Source organism: Haliotis cracherodii, unplaced genomic scaffold (assembly GCF_022045235.1).
Source record: "Haliotis cracherodii isolate W230 unplaced genomic scaffold, xgHalCrac1.p SCAF_5, whole genome shotgun sequence".
In the NCBI taxonomy this organism is placed as follows: domain Eukaryota; kingdom Metazoa; phylum Mollusca; class Gastropoda; order Lepetellida; family Haliotidae; genus Haliotis; species Haliotis cracherodii.
In genome coordinates, this window is record NW_027266308.1 from 65,150,625 (window position 1) to 65,167,372 (window position 16,748).

Sequence of the window (16,748 nt, forward strand, 5' to 3'; positions counted from 1 at the left end):
GTTGAAACACTTCACAACAAGCCATTCTCTGCAAACACAACACAGTCACCATAAACTTGTGTCACAACACCGGCCTGGTTGAAACACTTCACAACAAGCCATTCTCTGCAAACACAACACAGTCACCATAAACTTGTGTCACAACTAGGGGTCCGGAAAATTTAAAATCCCAATCGGACATTTACATTTATGCCACGCCCCCTTCAAACAGCGTGTTTTAGTACGACTTTTTACACACAAATTACAAGTTGTTACGTATTCATAATATGATGAATTATGAATTGTTTCAATTTAAATTGTTTAATTCACCAGACAATTAATAACAAATAATATCACTTTAGATATATATGGAAAACATACGTTTGTTTCGGTTATAATAACGATCTGTCAACGTAGTGAACGGTCTAATTAATATTCATGAGTCTGCTCAAGTGTATGCGTTGTAACATTTGGATCGAGACTATTATCCCATATTTGGTGACCTCACGGGAAAAGTTTGTTTTTTTAAGCTAAAGATTATTTAAAAACAAGACAGATAATATAATCATAAATCCTAAACTATCGTTGATAGCAATAGTTATTTGAATACTTTTTCATCTATACTTAATTATTGACCATAAACAAATTTGATATCGATCGTCACAGAAAGCAAAATGGCGGTCAATCAAGATTCAATATACGACTAGCTACTGAAAACAATAAAATCTGCAAATCCTCGTTGTATGTCAACCAAGTGAAAGTCGTTAGCCACGACTTACAAAATGATCATTCAGACTTTGAGGGTTTGGCAGATCCGCTTGACTGATCTGCATCTGTCGACTAGCTGTCGTCACGCTTTCGCTTCTTGACTGAGGTTACGTATCGTAGCATTGTGAGGATAATGAGGTACATCGATGATGCAAGGTATTTATGTACAGTTGTAAACACATTTTACTCAAATTAACAAGATGTTCTCAGTAATAAATCCTCGATTAATCAGTGTCAACTCAGTTTATTGCCTATTACAGTGATTGACCGATTGGACTATCATTCTAGGTACGACGTATTTACAGCAATCAAAACAAACAAAGCTTGTCAGTGTAGATAATCTTCATTGTGTTACAACTGCAGACAGAAATTGCTCAGTCCTAACTGTTGATCATGTCCGATCAAATTTAAGAATGTCCGGACAATACTTTTTAAAATGTCCGGACAGAAAAATTTAAATGTCTGGTAAGCAATATTTTAGACCGGACATTTGAGATTCCCAATCGGACATGTCCGGCGCATATGACGGTTTCCGGACCCCTGGTCACAACACCGGCCTGGTTGAAACACTTCACAACAAGCCATTCTCTGCAAACACAACACAGTCACCATAAACTTGTGTCACAACACCGGCCTGGTTGTAACACTTCACAACAAGCCATTCTCTGCAAACACAACACAGTCACAATAAACTTGTGTCACAACACCGGCCTGGTTGTAACACTTCACAACAAGCCATTCTCTGCAAACACAACAGTCACAATAAACTTGTGTCACAAGACTGGCCTGATTGTAACACTTCATGACAAGCCATTCTTTGCAATTTATTTAGTGTTTTCATTTTTAGGACATAATTTTTGCACAAATTTAATCTGGACACAAGAAGAAGAGAGTGACTTGAAATTACCTTTTACAGCCTTATTGAGGAAATCAAAACTTGTGTTGTTCATATCAATCGCTCTGCGCTGTTCATGGAGGGCTATTCCAATAATATATAGAATCTGAAAACAAAGATGTACATGTTTTGATGGCAATCTGGAGCAACAAGCATAAATTACACACATCAACAATAAGTTGTCTTGTAAGGACAAAATGTATAGGAATACAAGACCAGTGTTCTCCCTTACCCTCTCAAACTGGGCTTCTGACCATGATCTTGACCTTTGGGCAGCCGTGCGCGTGAGAACAACTCGCATGATATGCAGCATGACGTCACACTGTAGGATGTCGACCAGAGGCTGGAACTGGGAGGTTAAGGACGGAGGCACTGGAGGGGGGAGAGCTGCAATACAAGACATAATAATAGATAGTGAGTGAGTGAGTGAGTGAGTGAGTGAGTGAGTGAGTGAGTGATCATCTTCATTTACTACTGATGTATGAGATTGGCAGCAACACCATAACCTGTGATTCTACCTCAGACAATTGGCTGTTTGGCATTTTTCATGATCTTATGAAACTTTGATAGGATCTTTGGGACATTTTAGAATACAATGAGTCGATGTCCTAGTAAAAGAATTGATCTGAAACACTAGAAACAGCTGTAATAGTTGTGATCCTCCATTTAATTAATGTTATGTCTGATCAATGTTAATTTAGTAAACATTATATTGTGTAATATTTTCTTGAGATTTCTTCTTGATTTCCATAAATAAGAGTAAAAACAGACTAAAATGATGCTTAAAACAAGCATATTTTATGCAAAATTCAGTATTAATTTTTCCCTCTTGTGTAGATCTGTGTGTAAAACAGACAAAGTGATTTGCTTCGGAGACACAAACAGTGTAACTGACAAGTGGACATCTAGCACCCTCATCTCTACTATTATCAAACACTTGCTAGTGATAAGTGCAACTTGTGACTGATAACAGTAATTCATGTTATCAGTAAGTGGATGCTCAACAATCTTGTGTCAAGTGTAAAGTTTCAAACCTTGGTCTTCATCCTGTTGCTTCTTCCTCTTTCTCTGGGTTTCTTCAGACTGAGGAAAAGAGACACAAGGTCAAGTACGGTACATCCCCTGGATTGGTATTGACACAGGTCAAACAATACTCAAACATAAGCATGTTCCCCACCAGTAGCATGTTTGACTGAGTGCAAGACTCAAGCCTGACTACAAGGGCTTTGTGGGGCTTGTTACAAAGTCAGTGACACTTGAACTTATTTATACACTCCAAGCTGACTTTAGTCATGTCAGTAGGGTTGTGTTACTTGAGATTATCACTCGTAGCTAGGGTTATCCATTGGATAAACTGTCAGTTTTCATTCATTTCATTAAAAAAATAGAAATGATAAAAAAAACCTAAAAAAACATTAGTTGAGTACTTTATTGATTAGTGAGGAAAAACAAATGGTTCATTGCTTGAAAACTTGAACAAATTGAAATATTAGAGTAACGCCCTGGAAACAAACCCTTCCCTTGTTTGAACCTACATACAATTTGTTGTCATGGAAACCAGAAGAAATAAAAAGGCCAACATTCCTAAATAGCAAAAGGAAACAGTCATGGCAAGATTGATATCTGTGTGCAAAATTTTATAATGAAATATTGAACAGTCTTTGAGTTATGCCCCAGAAACAAAACAAGATTTAAGGAAGTATGGACTTATTGGCGGGTATAACAATATAAGATTGTTTGAGTGAAACTAAAAAGGATTACATGTAAGGTGGGACTGATTCTAAAAAAAACTTTATTATTTTACCATGTTTATTTCAAGACTTTGAGAGTGCCTTCACAATGAAAGGCCATACCTTGGACTGGTCTGTTTTGGTGTAGTGGTAAAAGTATGGGCAATACTGGCTGTAGAACTCATCCTTCAGCTCGTACTTCCCCTTGTCAGTCGATGATGGCTTCCTGTACAGCAATACACACACAGTTTGAGAATGAATATGGATTTACACAACTTTCGGCAGCATGGCATCATGAATTGTGATCATGTAAAGAAGTGATCCTACATCTTTAGCATCATGGTCCGCTCAGCTCTCCTACATCCTCTATCCACACAGTCCACACAGGTCACACTAGGACACAGACAGTACCGAGCACGTCTTGAAGACCGATGTTACAGATTAACTGGCACAATTTCATACTTAATCTTTCGTCATGTTCATGGTACTGTGTAGACTACCTTCCTCAATAGAACATGCAAACATTGTAACCATTTGCCATGTAATCCTGATTAACATCTTACAATAACAAGCCACACAACCGCCTTGAAGAGGCAGGCCAATCATGTAACAGTTTTCAGATGAGGTCATTCTGAGTATTTTAACTTTCCCCTTCCTAATAGTTTCCAGACAAGGTCATTCCAAGTTTTCAACTTTTCCCTGGTGTATCAGTCGGCTAGCGCCATAAAACCCACATAAATCCAGACTAGTACAAGCAGCCCAACACACGTACATGCACGTCAGTATATAAGGGAAATAATCCTGAATGTGACAATAAACCCCATCTCACCCATCTTCTGACTATAAAAGTCCTGTTTTCACCCTTGCCAAACTAGACTGGGATTCCAGAGTTATATTTTGGAGTCTATGCATGGTCCAATCAAAATCACGTAAAGAACTAGACATTCGGTTCGTAAACAATATGGATTTTAACGTGCAGATTTCAGTCGACTGCAGGATTTGCAAAGCATTCGTAAAGTCAACTGGGCATCGACAGATATATTGCAAATCATTTCCTGTTTTTAATCAAGTTGCTCAAGTGATTTGATGTACTTCGCAGGGTAAGACCTTTTTATTACAAAAGAGATCTTGATTATCAATCAGATCGTTTTGACTGGGTGCCACCATTTTGTTTGAAGCAAATGCAAGTGATATGAGCGAGGGAGTCTGATTGGTCAATAGAAGGGACATAGAAGGGCCATAACTCGTAATAGCCACTGTTGGCGCTACGATCGAACCCAGAAATACCAGCCTAGTTCGGCAAGTGTGGAAACTGGACTTTTATAGTCAGTTAACGCCATTGCCTTGAGAAGATGTATTTCACCTCCCATTTACTTCATGTGTTTGACTGGCTAGATATTTCAAATTGTGACTTTTTAGCAAATTGCACTGAATCGAGGAAACCAAGGGAGCTGACTTTTTCCATGGCTGTACATCGCCTGTCCTATCAAATGAAATAGATCTTGTCCCTTACCTGAAGTTGGCCACCTCGCTGACAACATCTTCAACCCCTGTCTCATTGTTGTGCTGGAAATACATATCACACATGCATCTAGGATGGCAGAATACTGCACCAATAAAAACCATACTGATCACACAATGTAACGATCAAACGAATAAGTACACAAATTATTCTTGACGAGGTCAATATGCAACAAGAAGGACCCTTGGACCTGACCCTCTTTTCACATATTGACCTCATCAAGATTAATCATTTGTTTTGTTGTACCAAAATTCACTTTCAAGTTTAAAAAGCCTTTAAAATGTCCTCTGCTTCATTACAATAACCTGCAAACCTTGAAATGTTACTCCCAGATGCTATCTTGTTTTCAAGCAGACGAGAGTCAATATTCATCACGTGACGAGCCAATGTTCAAGGTCAGTCTCTGTCACGTGACTTGGGGGGTCTACACTGAAATGTGCACTCAAAAGAATAGCATTGTTTCTTTGCCTGCTATGAATTAACCAATGGATATGCAAAATTGTATCTTTATGACTTGCTGTCCCTCCTTGTTGCTGTCACTTAATGGCCACTCGTGCACTCATCATGTTCATTTCATGCTTTGGGTGTAATGGATATAATTAATGTGTCTTTCATTCAGAAACAGGTTAATGATAACAAACCAAAGAGTGTAAGACATATATACTCACATCTTCTGGTAATGCCTTGACAAGTTCACTATGGGCCATCGGTGCTATACACAACTGATGGATTATCTCCCTTTTCACTACATCCTGCTGAGTGATCTCCCCTATGCCAGGCACATAGCGCTCCTCTGCGGACAGAAACCCAAATCTCTTGTACTGTACACGCCTACTGCTGATTAACAAGACCTGAACATCATTTACAGTGAAACCCGGAATCAGCCATCATAGTCACATGATGGGATTCGAATAAAGGACCATCTGAACAGAGGTCTGACGCCTTGTCCACATGACCAAAGGGTAAACCCCATTAGCACGCTGACAAGGTACACATGTCAACTGTGGGATGACTCAATACCCTGCTACAATGTGAATGCAAAGCCATACTTTGTTCCATGCCAAGTTATGTGGATTCATAAAGTTCCAGAATCTGCTTAGCTGTTACTCGATCATTGCTGACTCAACGAGAACGGTTAACTGTTCATTGCAACCCAACAAACTGAGACCAACCAATTGGATTGGACTGCGTTCTCATTGTACGAATGCCTGGGGAACCATCATGGTAAGTGAGTGAGTGAGTTAGGTTTAATGATGCTTTGAACAGTCTTCCAGTCATATCATGGCATGTCAGCTTAATGTGGGAGGAAAGCCCCAAGTGATGCAGGTCTCAGACATTTACCACTTTGGTGAAACCCACAAGCATGAGTATGGTGCTGACAAACCTAGGAACATAATTGGGGCAAACCGGGATTTGAACCCACAATTATAGATTTCTGGGGTGCCCAAGGGGCACAACTCTGCACAGAGAATTGCAGCACCTCAGACGACTGGGTCACCCGTGCCCTTCATGATAAGTGAGGGAGGGTGATATGAATGCCATATTCAGCATGAGTCCAGTCATACCAAAGAGAGGGCAGTCAGCCTCACACACAGCGTGTTCACTGATGGAATAGAACTGCTTTCATGACTTTCATGACTTTCATACATTCATCACATATTGTCCCCTAGGGAGTCTGTTAGAAATGATCCCCAGCAACCTATGCTGGTTGAAGAGGTAACTTAATGGACCAGGTGGTCAGGCTTGGTGCCTTGGTTGATGACATGTCAACATGCACTAATGGCGTGGATCGATGCTCATAATATCAATCACAGGAATGTCTTGCTGAGACTCGATTATTTACTGCTAGAATATTGCTGAGTGCGACATTAAACAACAAATACAAATACAAAGAAATGCAAAGACAATATATTGAAAATATCGCAATGTGACAAGGCAGAAAAAATAAAAAAACATTTTGCTCTCCTTAAGGTAACTTGAAGCAGTCATGTGACCCTTGTTACAATTATTTATATGTTTTCTTCTTAAAGTAGGAATAAAGTCTTTCAGAGTGATGTCCTCCTGATGCAGTGTAAGAACAAGAGCATGCTTGACGCCGACTGATGAGATGTTCTACTAACATGGACAACAACCATCACCACATTGTACCCACATGTGGAACTGAACCCATGACGCTGACAGCAAGTAATGCTGGAACCACTATGCCACCCAGCACCCAGCACCCAGCACCCAGCGACTCACCCAGGACGATGATGAGGAGGTTGAGGAACTCCTCCGCTAGCATGACGGTCTGCCGGACTGAGTCCTCCTGCCCGCCCGGTACATCATATTCAGGTCTACAAAAGAGAGGCACCATCATGTCAACAGAGAACATACATTTCCAACACACACATGGCAGTGAATACTTCACAACTCATTAATAGATAAGCAAGGTTTTAGCTGTGTACTTCACAAATCATTAGAATACAAAATCATTCAACATTTTCCATTCATATAGTGAGGAAAAGAGTTGGCTTGTCTGCTCGTCAGTTTCTAGAATCTCCAATGGTCTCCTCGATCTCAGTGGCTGGCTACATAACATTCATTCTCCTCCTGCTGCACTTATCAAACAGGGTCTGGTTCAGCTGCTTTTCATGCCACAAGCTCTCACTCACTTGCTCATGGAGTCAAGGATTTATCTAAGATTCTGCACCAATTGCCCTTGGCAGGCAACTTTGGAAAAATATTATTTTGCTCAAACTAGTTTTTCATTTTCCTAATTCCTGAGGTATTTTATTATTGCATTCGGTGCAACTAAGTCTTACGGCTTCTTCGTCTTTATTGGTTCTGTTATCAGTGATATACAAGCTCCCTCTACAAAGCTATAACATTAGATATAACTAAACGATACATCGGTGCACCTTGCATCATGAGTTTTCATGAGACGATAAATTACACGATATGTTATTTTCTGTTTTGATACAAAACGATGTACGTTACAAAAATTTACTTGCTGCTTGTTTAATGACATCCAGCATTATTGTCAGTGAAATATCGCGAAATGTGTTGTAACTAGGGTTTGAAGTCCACCACTAAAAATAGCCACTGCGAACATGTGTCTACAGCTAGCTTTCCCTATTGAATCTGCTCTGAAATATTTCTACACAAGAAGTTTCCACGTGATTTGATGTAAATATGCGTATCATGATATGTATTGTATCGTGACCTACACACGTGATATGTATCGTGTGGTCACCTTGCTGTATCGTTTCTCCCCTAGATATAACTATATTAACTTGACTTGGGACACTTGTAATTCAAGGCTGGGAAACCACCAAAACATTTTGCTGATATCAAAATGTCTGGTACTTCAGTTTATTGCCTCCATTACCTGGCCCAGTGTAGTAGGTTGAACTTATGCAGGAGAGACACAATGAAGTCATCTGGGTTCATCAGCGATGCACCAATCTACAACATAAACACATGGGAAAATGTATGCTTTAGCATGTAGGATGTAATGGATCATGGAAACGGAAAATATACACGGGTATAGGGTCCAGTTTCCCAACTAACGGGTTCAGTTTCTTAACAAGGTCTGGTTTCCTGACTAATAGGGTCCAGTTTCCTGTCTAACGGGTTCAGTTTCCAAACAGGTTCTGTTTTCCTGACTATTAGGGTCCAGTTTCCCGACTAACGGGTTCAGTTTCCAAGCAAGGTCTGGTTTCCTGACTAATAGGGGCCAGTTTCCTGACTAACAGGGTCCTGTTTTCTGACTAACAGGGTCCTGTTTTCTGACTGATGGTGCCAAGTTTCTTGACTTACGGGGTCCAGTTACAAGACTATAGCGTTCAGATTCCTAACAGGTTTGGTTTACTGACTAACATTGTCCAGTTACCTAACTGACAGGGTCCAGTTTCCTGACTAATGGGGTCCGGCTTTAGGACTGACAAGGTTTCAGTGTATAGATCTCAGCTATGGGTGGAATTTATTTGTGTCACTTTCCAAACTTAGTATCGACAAGTTAAAGTAGGCTGCCTATTTCTTGGGGACAGCGACTGTGTGTCGTTCTCACCTGCAACATTGCTATATCCCTGTCGTACATCTCGCCACGACATCGCACATTATGATAAAAGAAAATCTGAAAGAAGACACAAGGAAATATCAAACATCCATCTGCTTGCAATGCTGCTACATGAAGACTTATCGACAGACTACTGGCTACAAGGCCACAACTGACAACTGTGTTTATATTCTACATTGACTGTAGTGTATTCAGCTGAATCAGCCGTTTCCTGCAGCTGTGCACACCCAGTCTTACACTCCAGTGCTGGGATGACTTAGCATCGTTCCATTGCCACAAGCTAATTTGCATATCACGTGATAGACTTTTCTCTTGATTGAAAACAAACACACTAATACTGAAATCAGAATTCTCAATAATGATGGATATCTTTCAGTGTTATTTACACATTGTGTTGCAGAATAATTAAAATATCCCACTACAAAAGTGACGAGGAGTGGGACAACATGTCGTTGCACATCAAAGTGACCACATCGCTAGCTGTCCAGATGTGTTGGCTGTCTACACTAGGAACTGTACAACCAGTGTAAACAAAGGGTAAATACGAAAATCGTCACATCTTGCTGGCCTGTGGCCTGTGGCAAAGGTGCTCAGTCTGGGTAGGAGAGCAGCGATAGAAATTGGCACTCGTCCTGTAGTCCTTACCAAACTGACCAAAAGTAAAGGTATCCTGAAGACTAGTAGGAATTTGACCTTTTTAAGGGTTTTGCTGTACGTTATCATGATAATGACTAGTGGACTAAAACTGTCAAGTTCTATCGCTGGAGAGTGGTCCAGTCTGTCATTACCTGGTTCAGCAGAGCAAACCCATTCCTCCTCCACATCCCGGCCTGTGTCTGGGCTATCATGACCTGAGTCCGCAACGGAGCCTCCATTAGCTCCATGGGCTCCAGACGTTTCTACAATAGTAAACCCATAATTGTACAACCAGCATGCTACATTGAAGAGTACAGGCTTCCATATCAGTGCTTGAAATAATTCTACAACCCAACAAGACCGAAGGGCATGTGACCCGAACTCAGATATTATAAATACTGAAAAGTCATGAAACATAAGAGTCTTGATTCAGTAGAAACAATGCAAACAATCACATGAGAATCTACGAGGAGTCATGATAAAACTGAATATGTAAGTAGTCTTAAAATTATCAGCCAGACAGTCGGGCAGGTGGAAGAAAATTTCATGCAGCCTGACAGAAAAGTTACCAGCTACGGGCTGGTGGGCAGGCAGTTATTTCTGACACAGGCTATTTGGAACACGAACTGAACAAATGACAGTCAGTTGAGAACCACACACACACAGTGTGGACAGGACCACACACAGACATCTAGGCAAGTTTCCCTGTTGTAATATATGTGGTCCATACAAAAAGGGGTGCCAGAATCTGAAAACTATTCAGTTGAAAAGCCAAGAACTCAGTGTCTTGAACAATTTTAAAACATTCCCCCAAATAATCAAGGTCTTTCAAGCTGACATTCAAATCTGTGGATTATTGTCTCGCAACCATAGTATGCCCTCACCTTTGTACTCAGCTCTGGGGAATTGAAGGAAAGTCCAAACTTGCCAAGGTGTAAATGTAAAGCTGAAAGAAAATGAGAATTTCTTTATGAGTGAGTTAGGAGTAAGTGAGTATGGTTGTACGCCGCATTTAGAAATATTCCAGCAATATCACAGCTGGGGCACCAGAAGTGGGCTCCACACATTGCACCCATGTGGGGAAGCGAAGCCGGGTCCTAGGTGTGACGAGCGGACACTTTAACCACTAGGCTACTTCACCACCCCTAAATTTCACGTGAAAATATTGAAGTAAACATGAGAACATACATCATTTATATATCCTACCATGTGTGACATCATTTCGACCTAAGTCACAATAAGATTGAATGAAGTCTACAATCTTCAGCTATGACTTTTCTAGTGTGATATCATTCCAACCTTACGTCACAATAAGATTCAAATAAAGTCAACAATCTTCAGCAATGACATTGTTCCTAGTGTGACGTCATAATAAGTCATCAATATCCCCCACCCAATCTTAAAGAAAATGACACGTGCAATCAAATGTGACTGTGTAGAGTATCAGTTTCTCCACCTGCTTGTGGTAGAGGTTGAATACAAGAGCTACTGTAAAACATCTCCATAAAACATTGTATAAATATCTGCTTTAAGAGCATGGTCACAGTTTAAAGTTCAAATCAAAGTCAGGTGAGCTAACAATTAGGTAGGAACTATTTGTTTGTTTGTTTGTTGTTTTATGCCACTATCAGCAATATTCCAGCTATATGACGACGGTCTGTAAATAATCGAGTCTGGACCAGACAATTCATTGATTGTCATCATGAGTATTGATTCAGGCAATAGGGACACATTGACATGCTTCAACCAAGTCAGCGAGCCTGAACACCTGATCCCATAAGTCGCCTTTTACGACAAGCATAGTTGCCGTTTACGGCAAGCATGGGTTGCTGAAGACCTATTCTACCCCAGATCTTCACGGGTCAGGTAGGAACTAAACTCATCAGAGCATTAACATGAACAGCCTAAAGACAAATGACAAAAGCTGGCTGAATGTCCCGGTAAACTCGATGGTACATGACCAGATGAGCCAAAGCTGAGACAAATAATTTTAGCACTAATGCATCCTTGCTGCCACATTCTCCTCACCGGACAGGAACCTTGTGAGGGGTAGATGGATTGACGTGGGCTGACCAGACACATCGTACTTGACACACTTGGTATTGTAGCCAGCAGCTGGAAGGACACAATACACGTACTCACCACCAAAACAAACACAAACCATAGAAACATATACAGAATGTTTACGTTAAGAAGTGATGTTTCCAATGTGTACCGCTTAATGACAAAACTAACAATCAGTGAAGTGTTACCACAGTGTGTCCTTATGGTTATCACGATATGCTTCACGTGATTTCCGAACTTTCCACGCTAACCCTGCATGAGACAAAGGGTGCATCTCGAGTCATGGATCTATGACGTCACATGTGATGCGTTCATGAGCGTCGGATCACTCAACATACCAGTGTGCTGTTTGTGCATTGAACCAATCTAACATCTCTTGAATATGTGTAGTTCTTCATATATTAACTAACATGTATGGCATGAGCGTTTCGTTTGCTGGTGGAACAGACACATTTCACACACAGCTATCAGGCCTGGCCACTGCTGCTCTGCCCCACTGTAAGTAAGTGATGACATAAGAGTTTGTGACCAAATAATTGCCTTACACTGGCAGTATTGAAGCTATATGATGGTTAAGAACTGGTTCCAACACATGCAATGATCTATCCATCATGTTATGCTGAAACACACTGGTCGTGCCAACATTACACAGCTTTGGTTAATAAAGACATTCCCTGGAATACCCAGGTGGGACAAGTGGCATGTGATAAAGATTAAATGACATTGATGTTGGTATTGTCACAGCAATCACTGTTATGACTGGTTGGAAAAACAATAGACAGATCGTCAAGTTCTACAATTGCATGTTCCTAGGTACAGGTGAGGTGAGGTTGGTGAAATCTGGTTTAACGTCGCGTCCAAGATTATTGCAAATATATAACGACGTGCATGCACGTGTGTGTTTGTGGCTGCTTGTACGAGTCCGGACTGATGACGATTTATAGTGCTAGCTCACTGAGATACCATGCCACAGGTTAACATGAATATCCCTAACAGACACAGTATACTGACTTCACCCGAACAGGCTTTGTTTTTGCCCCTTAATGCTGAGCGCCAGACAGGGTAACAACAAGTATCATCTTTTAACGTCTTTTGTATGATGTGGGCAGGGATTGAACCCTGGACCTACCACTTTCCGGGCGCAGGCTCTACCACTAGACCATGGAGGCGGTCCCTTGGTACAGGTAGGACCTCACCACTGGTTTCCTGTTAACACTAAGTGTGTGAATCAGAGGACTGGTCTTACCCTCACACTTCTCCCGTTTAGCCGAGTCCCTGCACTGGTACAAAGCCTCTAGTGTTTCCTTGTAGGCTACTGTCAGAATGTGTTTCTGAAATCAAAGTTATTTCAGTTTGTACCATGAACTGTGAACATTATTATGTTTTCCCCAAATTACAGGCATGAAAGGACCTGATTAATTTCCTCAATCTTTGCATCAATGTTCAAATTCTAGGAATAAGTAAAAATGAGAAGACAAGAGGATTTTAAAAAAACTACTTTAAAATTCCATATACACGTGATATAACAGATTATGCAAAGTTTAACAATCAAGATGATTTATTATCATGTTACCTGACAAAATGAATGGACAGTCACTTTTTTTATACTCTTGAGTCTTAAAGTATGTTATCCATATCTGACTGTAAACAATTGTTTGTTTATAAAGAGCAACAATAATGCGGGAACAAAAACTATTTCAGGTTGTTCATACAATGGTCTATTAATAACAGTTAATTTCTTTACAATAGAGAGAGATGGGCAGCTTTGTGGTCTAAGTCAGCAATAATTGATGTGCAGAGTTGTGTCCCTTAGCTTTGCCAGGATCCACAAGTGTTGAATTTGAATCCTATATCTGCCCTGATCATGATCATTGGTCAATCAACGCCAAACCTAAGTGGTAAACATCAACAACTGGGCAGTAACTCTACTCACTCACTTATCATTATTATAGACATGATCCGTGAAGATCCGGGGTAGAATAGGTCTTCAGCAACCCATGCTTACCGCAAAAGGCGACTTTGCTTGTTGTAAGAGGCGAATAATGGGATCGGGTGTTCAGGCTCCCTGACTTGGTTGATGCATGTCATCGATCCCAATTGCATGGATCGATGCTCATGATATTAATCACAGGATTGTCAGGTCCAGACTCGAGTATTTACAGACCGCCGTCATATAGCTGGAATATTGCTGAGTGCGGCGTTAAACAACAAACCAACCAACCAATCCTATGGACACCTTCATCGACCTTGGTTGGAGCACTTGGTGCTTTCCTCCCACAATATACTGACACTCCATGGCTGGACTGTTTAAAGTGACATTAAACTCCAGGCTGGTAACTGGCACCGAACAATCCTAATTCCAACTAGTGCAGCATGATGACAACAAGGTGTTGCAGTTCCATCACTGTATGCTTACATCCTCGGCACACCAGCTGGCAAACAGCTTGAGGTCATCCTCCAGCTTCAGCTGCAGGTTAAAGGCCCCCTCCCACTCCGGCTCGAACTCCAGGTGCTGCCCAGTCTGCCTCGTCACTGCGTCCATCCCCTGTCAGACAAACACCACACTCAAGTCTCCACATACAGGACATCCGGTGATTCTCACGATCTCATTATACAATTACAACTAGCATCATGTGATTTAATTCATTTCAGGTGTTGATTTTCAATGCAAATAATGTCAGGATCAAATGCATGTGACACAGTCAATGGAATGTCACGATACGATACGTATCATCATATTTTGTTAGCTATATGTTACATATCGAGATACATATTTCATGGCAATTCCAAAGACTTGAAATTTCCTGAATATCTGCTCTCATATTTGAAAAAAATAAATGTCCGGTTTTAAATCAATACTGTATTTCATATGAAACTGAAGTGTCAACACTATTTAGAAAAAGACTACAACCGAGGCTTTGATCACTGTGAAGTTAAGAATACCAAATAATCATGATAACGCTTCCATTATCATGATACCAGTTCTCCCGAAGAATGCGTGAAACGATATGGGAATAAACACAGGTAGGTGCATATCGAATATCATATTGTCTGAGAATATTGTCTATGCACTGATGTAAGGGTGAACAGAATCCCTATAATACATATAGCTGACAGTCACAAGTTTTCTGATTTTACCTTCTACTGTAGAGGAACAGAGGAAAGGTTCAACCTGAATTTTATTGTTCAACTTTCTCTGTACAAACTTATCAAAAAGGTCAATACTACACAATAATATATCTTACTTGCATAATCTTTAACAAGTCTAATAAGGCCACCACTCCATTAAGAAAGTTTGTGCGTAGTCCATCAGACCATTCTTCTGAACTGGTTGGTTTCGCAAGGAGTGCATATCTGAAGAGAAGAATGGCAATGTAATGGCAAGGTGTCATCCACAAGTCCAAACATAACACAGTGTGTCAAAACCCCCAAACTGTCAAGGAGAGCTCCGATTCTGAAGGGGGCACGGGTGGCCCTGTCATCTGAGGCGCTGTAATTCACGTTGCAGAAACCTCTGATTGTGGTTTCTACTCCCAGTTTGCCTGATTATATTTCTAGGTGTGTCAGCATCATATCTGTGCTCGTGGGTTTCACCAAACCTCTAGACATCAGAGACCTGCATCACTGATCTGTCCTCCCACATCAAGCTGACACGCCATGATGTAACTGGAATACTGTTCGAAGTGGCAAAAAACACAAATCACTCACTCACCCCAACTCTGAAATGCCAGTTGAAGTCTCCACATAACAAGTCAGTCCGCTACCAAATACCCAAATAAGCTACCCATCAAGACGTTATCCTTTACTAGTGTTAATTAATGGGGTCCCAGGATGCTTATTTTTTGCTCCTATAGAATCTGAATGTAGGTCCCCTTTAACTTGTCACATGGGTTCATGACCCCTTGACTTTCATGCTGATACCATGCTTTGCTCTGTCATAATGTCCAGCATAATCAATCTGACCTTGACTGGTCAGTGTGCAACTTACTTGAGATCATAGAGCATGTACCATGCCCGCTTATAAACTGGGTTGCGATCATTCCGGTCAAAACAGAGTTTACCATCCTCTGAAAAGGAGATGCAAAATGACTTTGAGAACATCTAAAGACGAAAATATCATGACTTTAATAACACTAAACATCTTTTGGAGTTAATAACTTCATAAAAAATGCTTTCGCTGTTGTGAAACTAGTTGAAAGACTCACTGTTTTTCTTGTTTTCACAAGGTCTGAGAAATGACTTTAGTATGACACTGAGCAGATCATACTCCACAATGAGGGACCGAGCCTGTAACACAGAAGTTAAAGGTCAAGTTCTCACATACAGCTAGTCAGCAGGGAACACATGGGATGTCCACCTCCTGGTCAGCAGGGAACACTGGACACTGTACTCATCTGTGGTTTCAAAGGCCATTCAGGACAAACGATAGAGAAATAGAGTCAAATATATAAATTGTACCAATATCAAAAGCAATATTACAAATTTTGACAAAAAGCTATCAACAGTTTTCAGGTTTTATTACATGGATATATTTAGTCAGTCAATTTTCGATTAAAAAGTATAATTGATTGAACATGCTGAAAACAGCTGCCAATTGTTGATGTGGTACAACACGGTTTCCTCAAAATGCAGGATCTTTCAAACCCTGAAGACTGGGCTTGTGTATCTTAAACACTGGTTCTATAAAGACAAGTAAAATACAAAAATGTCGAAATATGAGTGAGTGAGTGAGTGAGTTTGATTTTACGCCGCTTTTAGCAATATTCCAGCAATATCACGGCGGGGGACACAAGAAATGGCTTCACACATTGTACCCATGGGACTTCGGCGTGACGAGCGAACGCTTTAACCTCCAGGCTACCCGATCGCCCCGTCAAATATGAAATGTGATCAGTCTGAACTTTGAAGTAACTCAAAGGCTTGTTAACATTAATCATCTGTTATCATGATCATAATCATCAAATATGACAGATATAATTTCATGCCATTTGTTAACTCTCATTAAGATACACATACCAATTTCTTAGATCTGAAAGAGAGGTGTATTGTAACTGATTGTTGTTTTTTAAAAATATGAATAAAGATTATTTTGAT

General features: G+C 40.5%; 1 protein-coding gene across 2 annotated transcripts in view; it reads right to left on the reverse strand.

Annotated features, from left to right (window-relative positions):
* LOC139442130 (E3 ubiquitin-protein ligase UBR2-like) overlaps positions 1-16,748 on the reverse strand; it is a 67,925-nt gene that overhangs the window by 23,934 nt on the left and 27,243 nt on the right. For both annotated transcript variants that reach the window (XM_071222932.1, XM_071222931.1), the window contains exons 13-29: positions 15,860-15,941; positions 15,643-15,721; positions 14,900-15,008; positions 14,071-14,199; positions 12,901-12,985; positions 11,619-11,705; positions 10,475-10,536; positions 9,743-9,853; positions 8,946-9,011; positions 8,265-8,341; positions 7,136-7,230; positions 5,563-5,687; positions 4,886-4,938; positions 3,496-3,598; positions 2,677-2,725; positions 1,875-2,029; positions 1,655-1,748 (exon numbers count right to left, since the gene is read on the reverse strand). In XM_071222932.1, the coding sequence (XP_071079033.1) occupies positions 1,655-1,748; positions 1,875-2,029; positions 2,677-2,725; positions 3,496-3,598; positions 4,886-4,938; positions 5,563-5,687; positions 7,136-7,230; positions 8,265-8,341; positions 8,946-9,011; positions 9,743-9,853; positions 10,475-10,536; positions 11,619-11,705; positions 12,901-12,985; positions 14,071-14,199; positions 14,900-15,008; positions 15,643-15,721; positions 15,860-15,941 (1,561 nt within the window). The remainder of the gene's footprint in view (positions 1-1,654; positions 1,749-1,874; positions 2,030-2,676; positions 2,726-3,495; positions 3,599-4,885; positions 4,939-5,562; positions 5,688-7,135; positions 7,231-8,264; positions 8,342-8,945; positions 9,012-9,742; positions 9,854-10,474; positions 10,537-11,618; positions 11,706-12,900; positions 12,986-14,070; positions 14,200-14,899; positions 15,009-15,642; positions 15,722-15,859; positions 15,942-16,748) is intronic.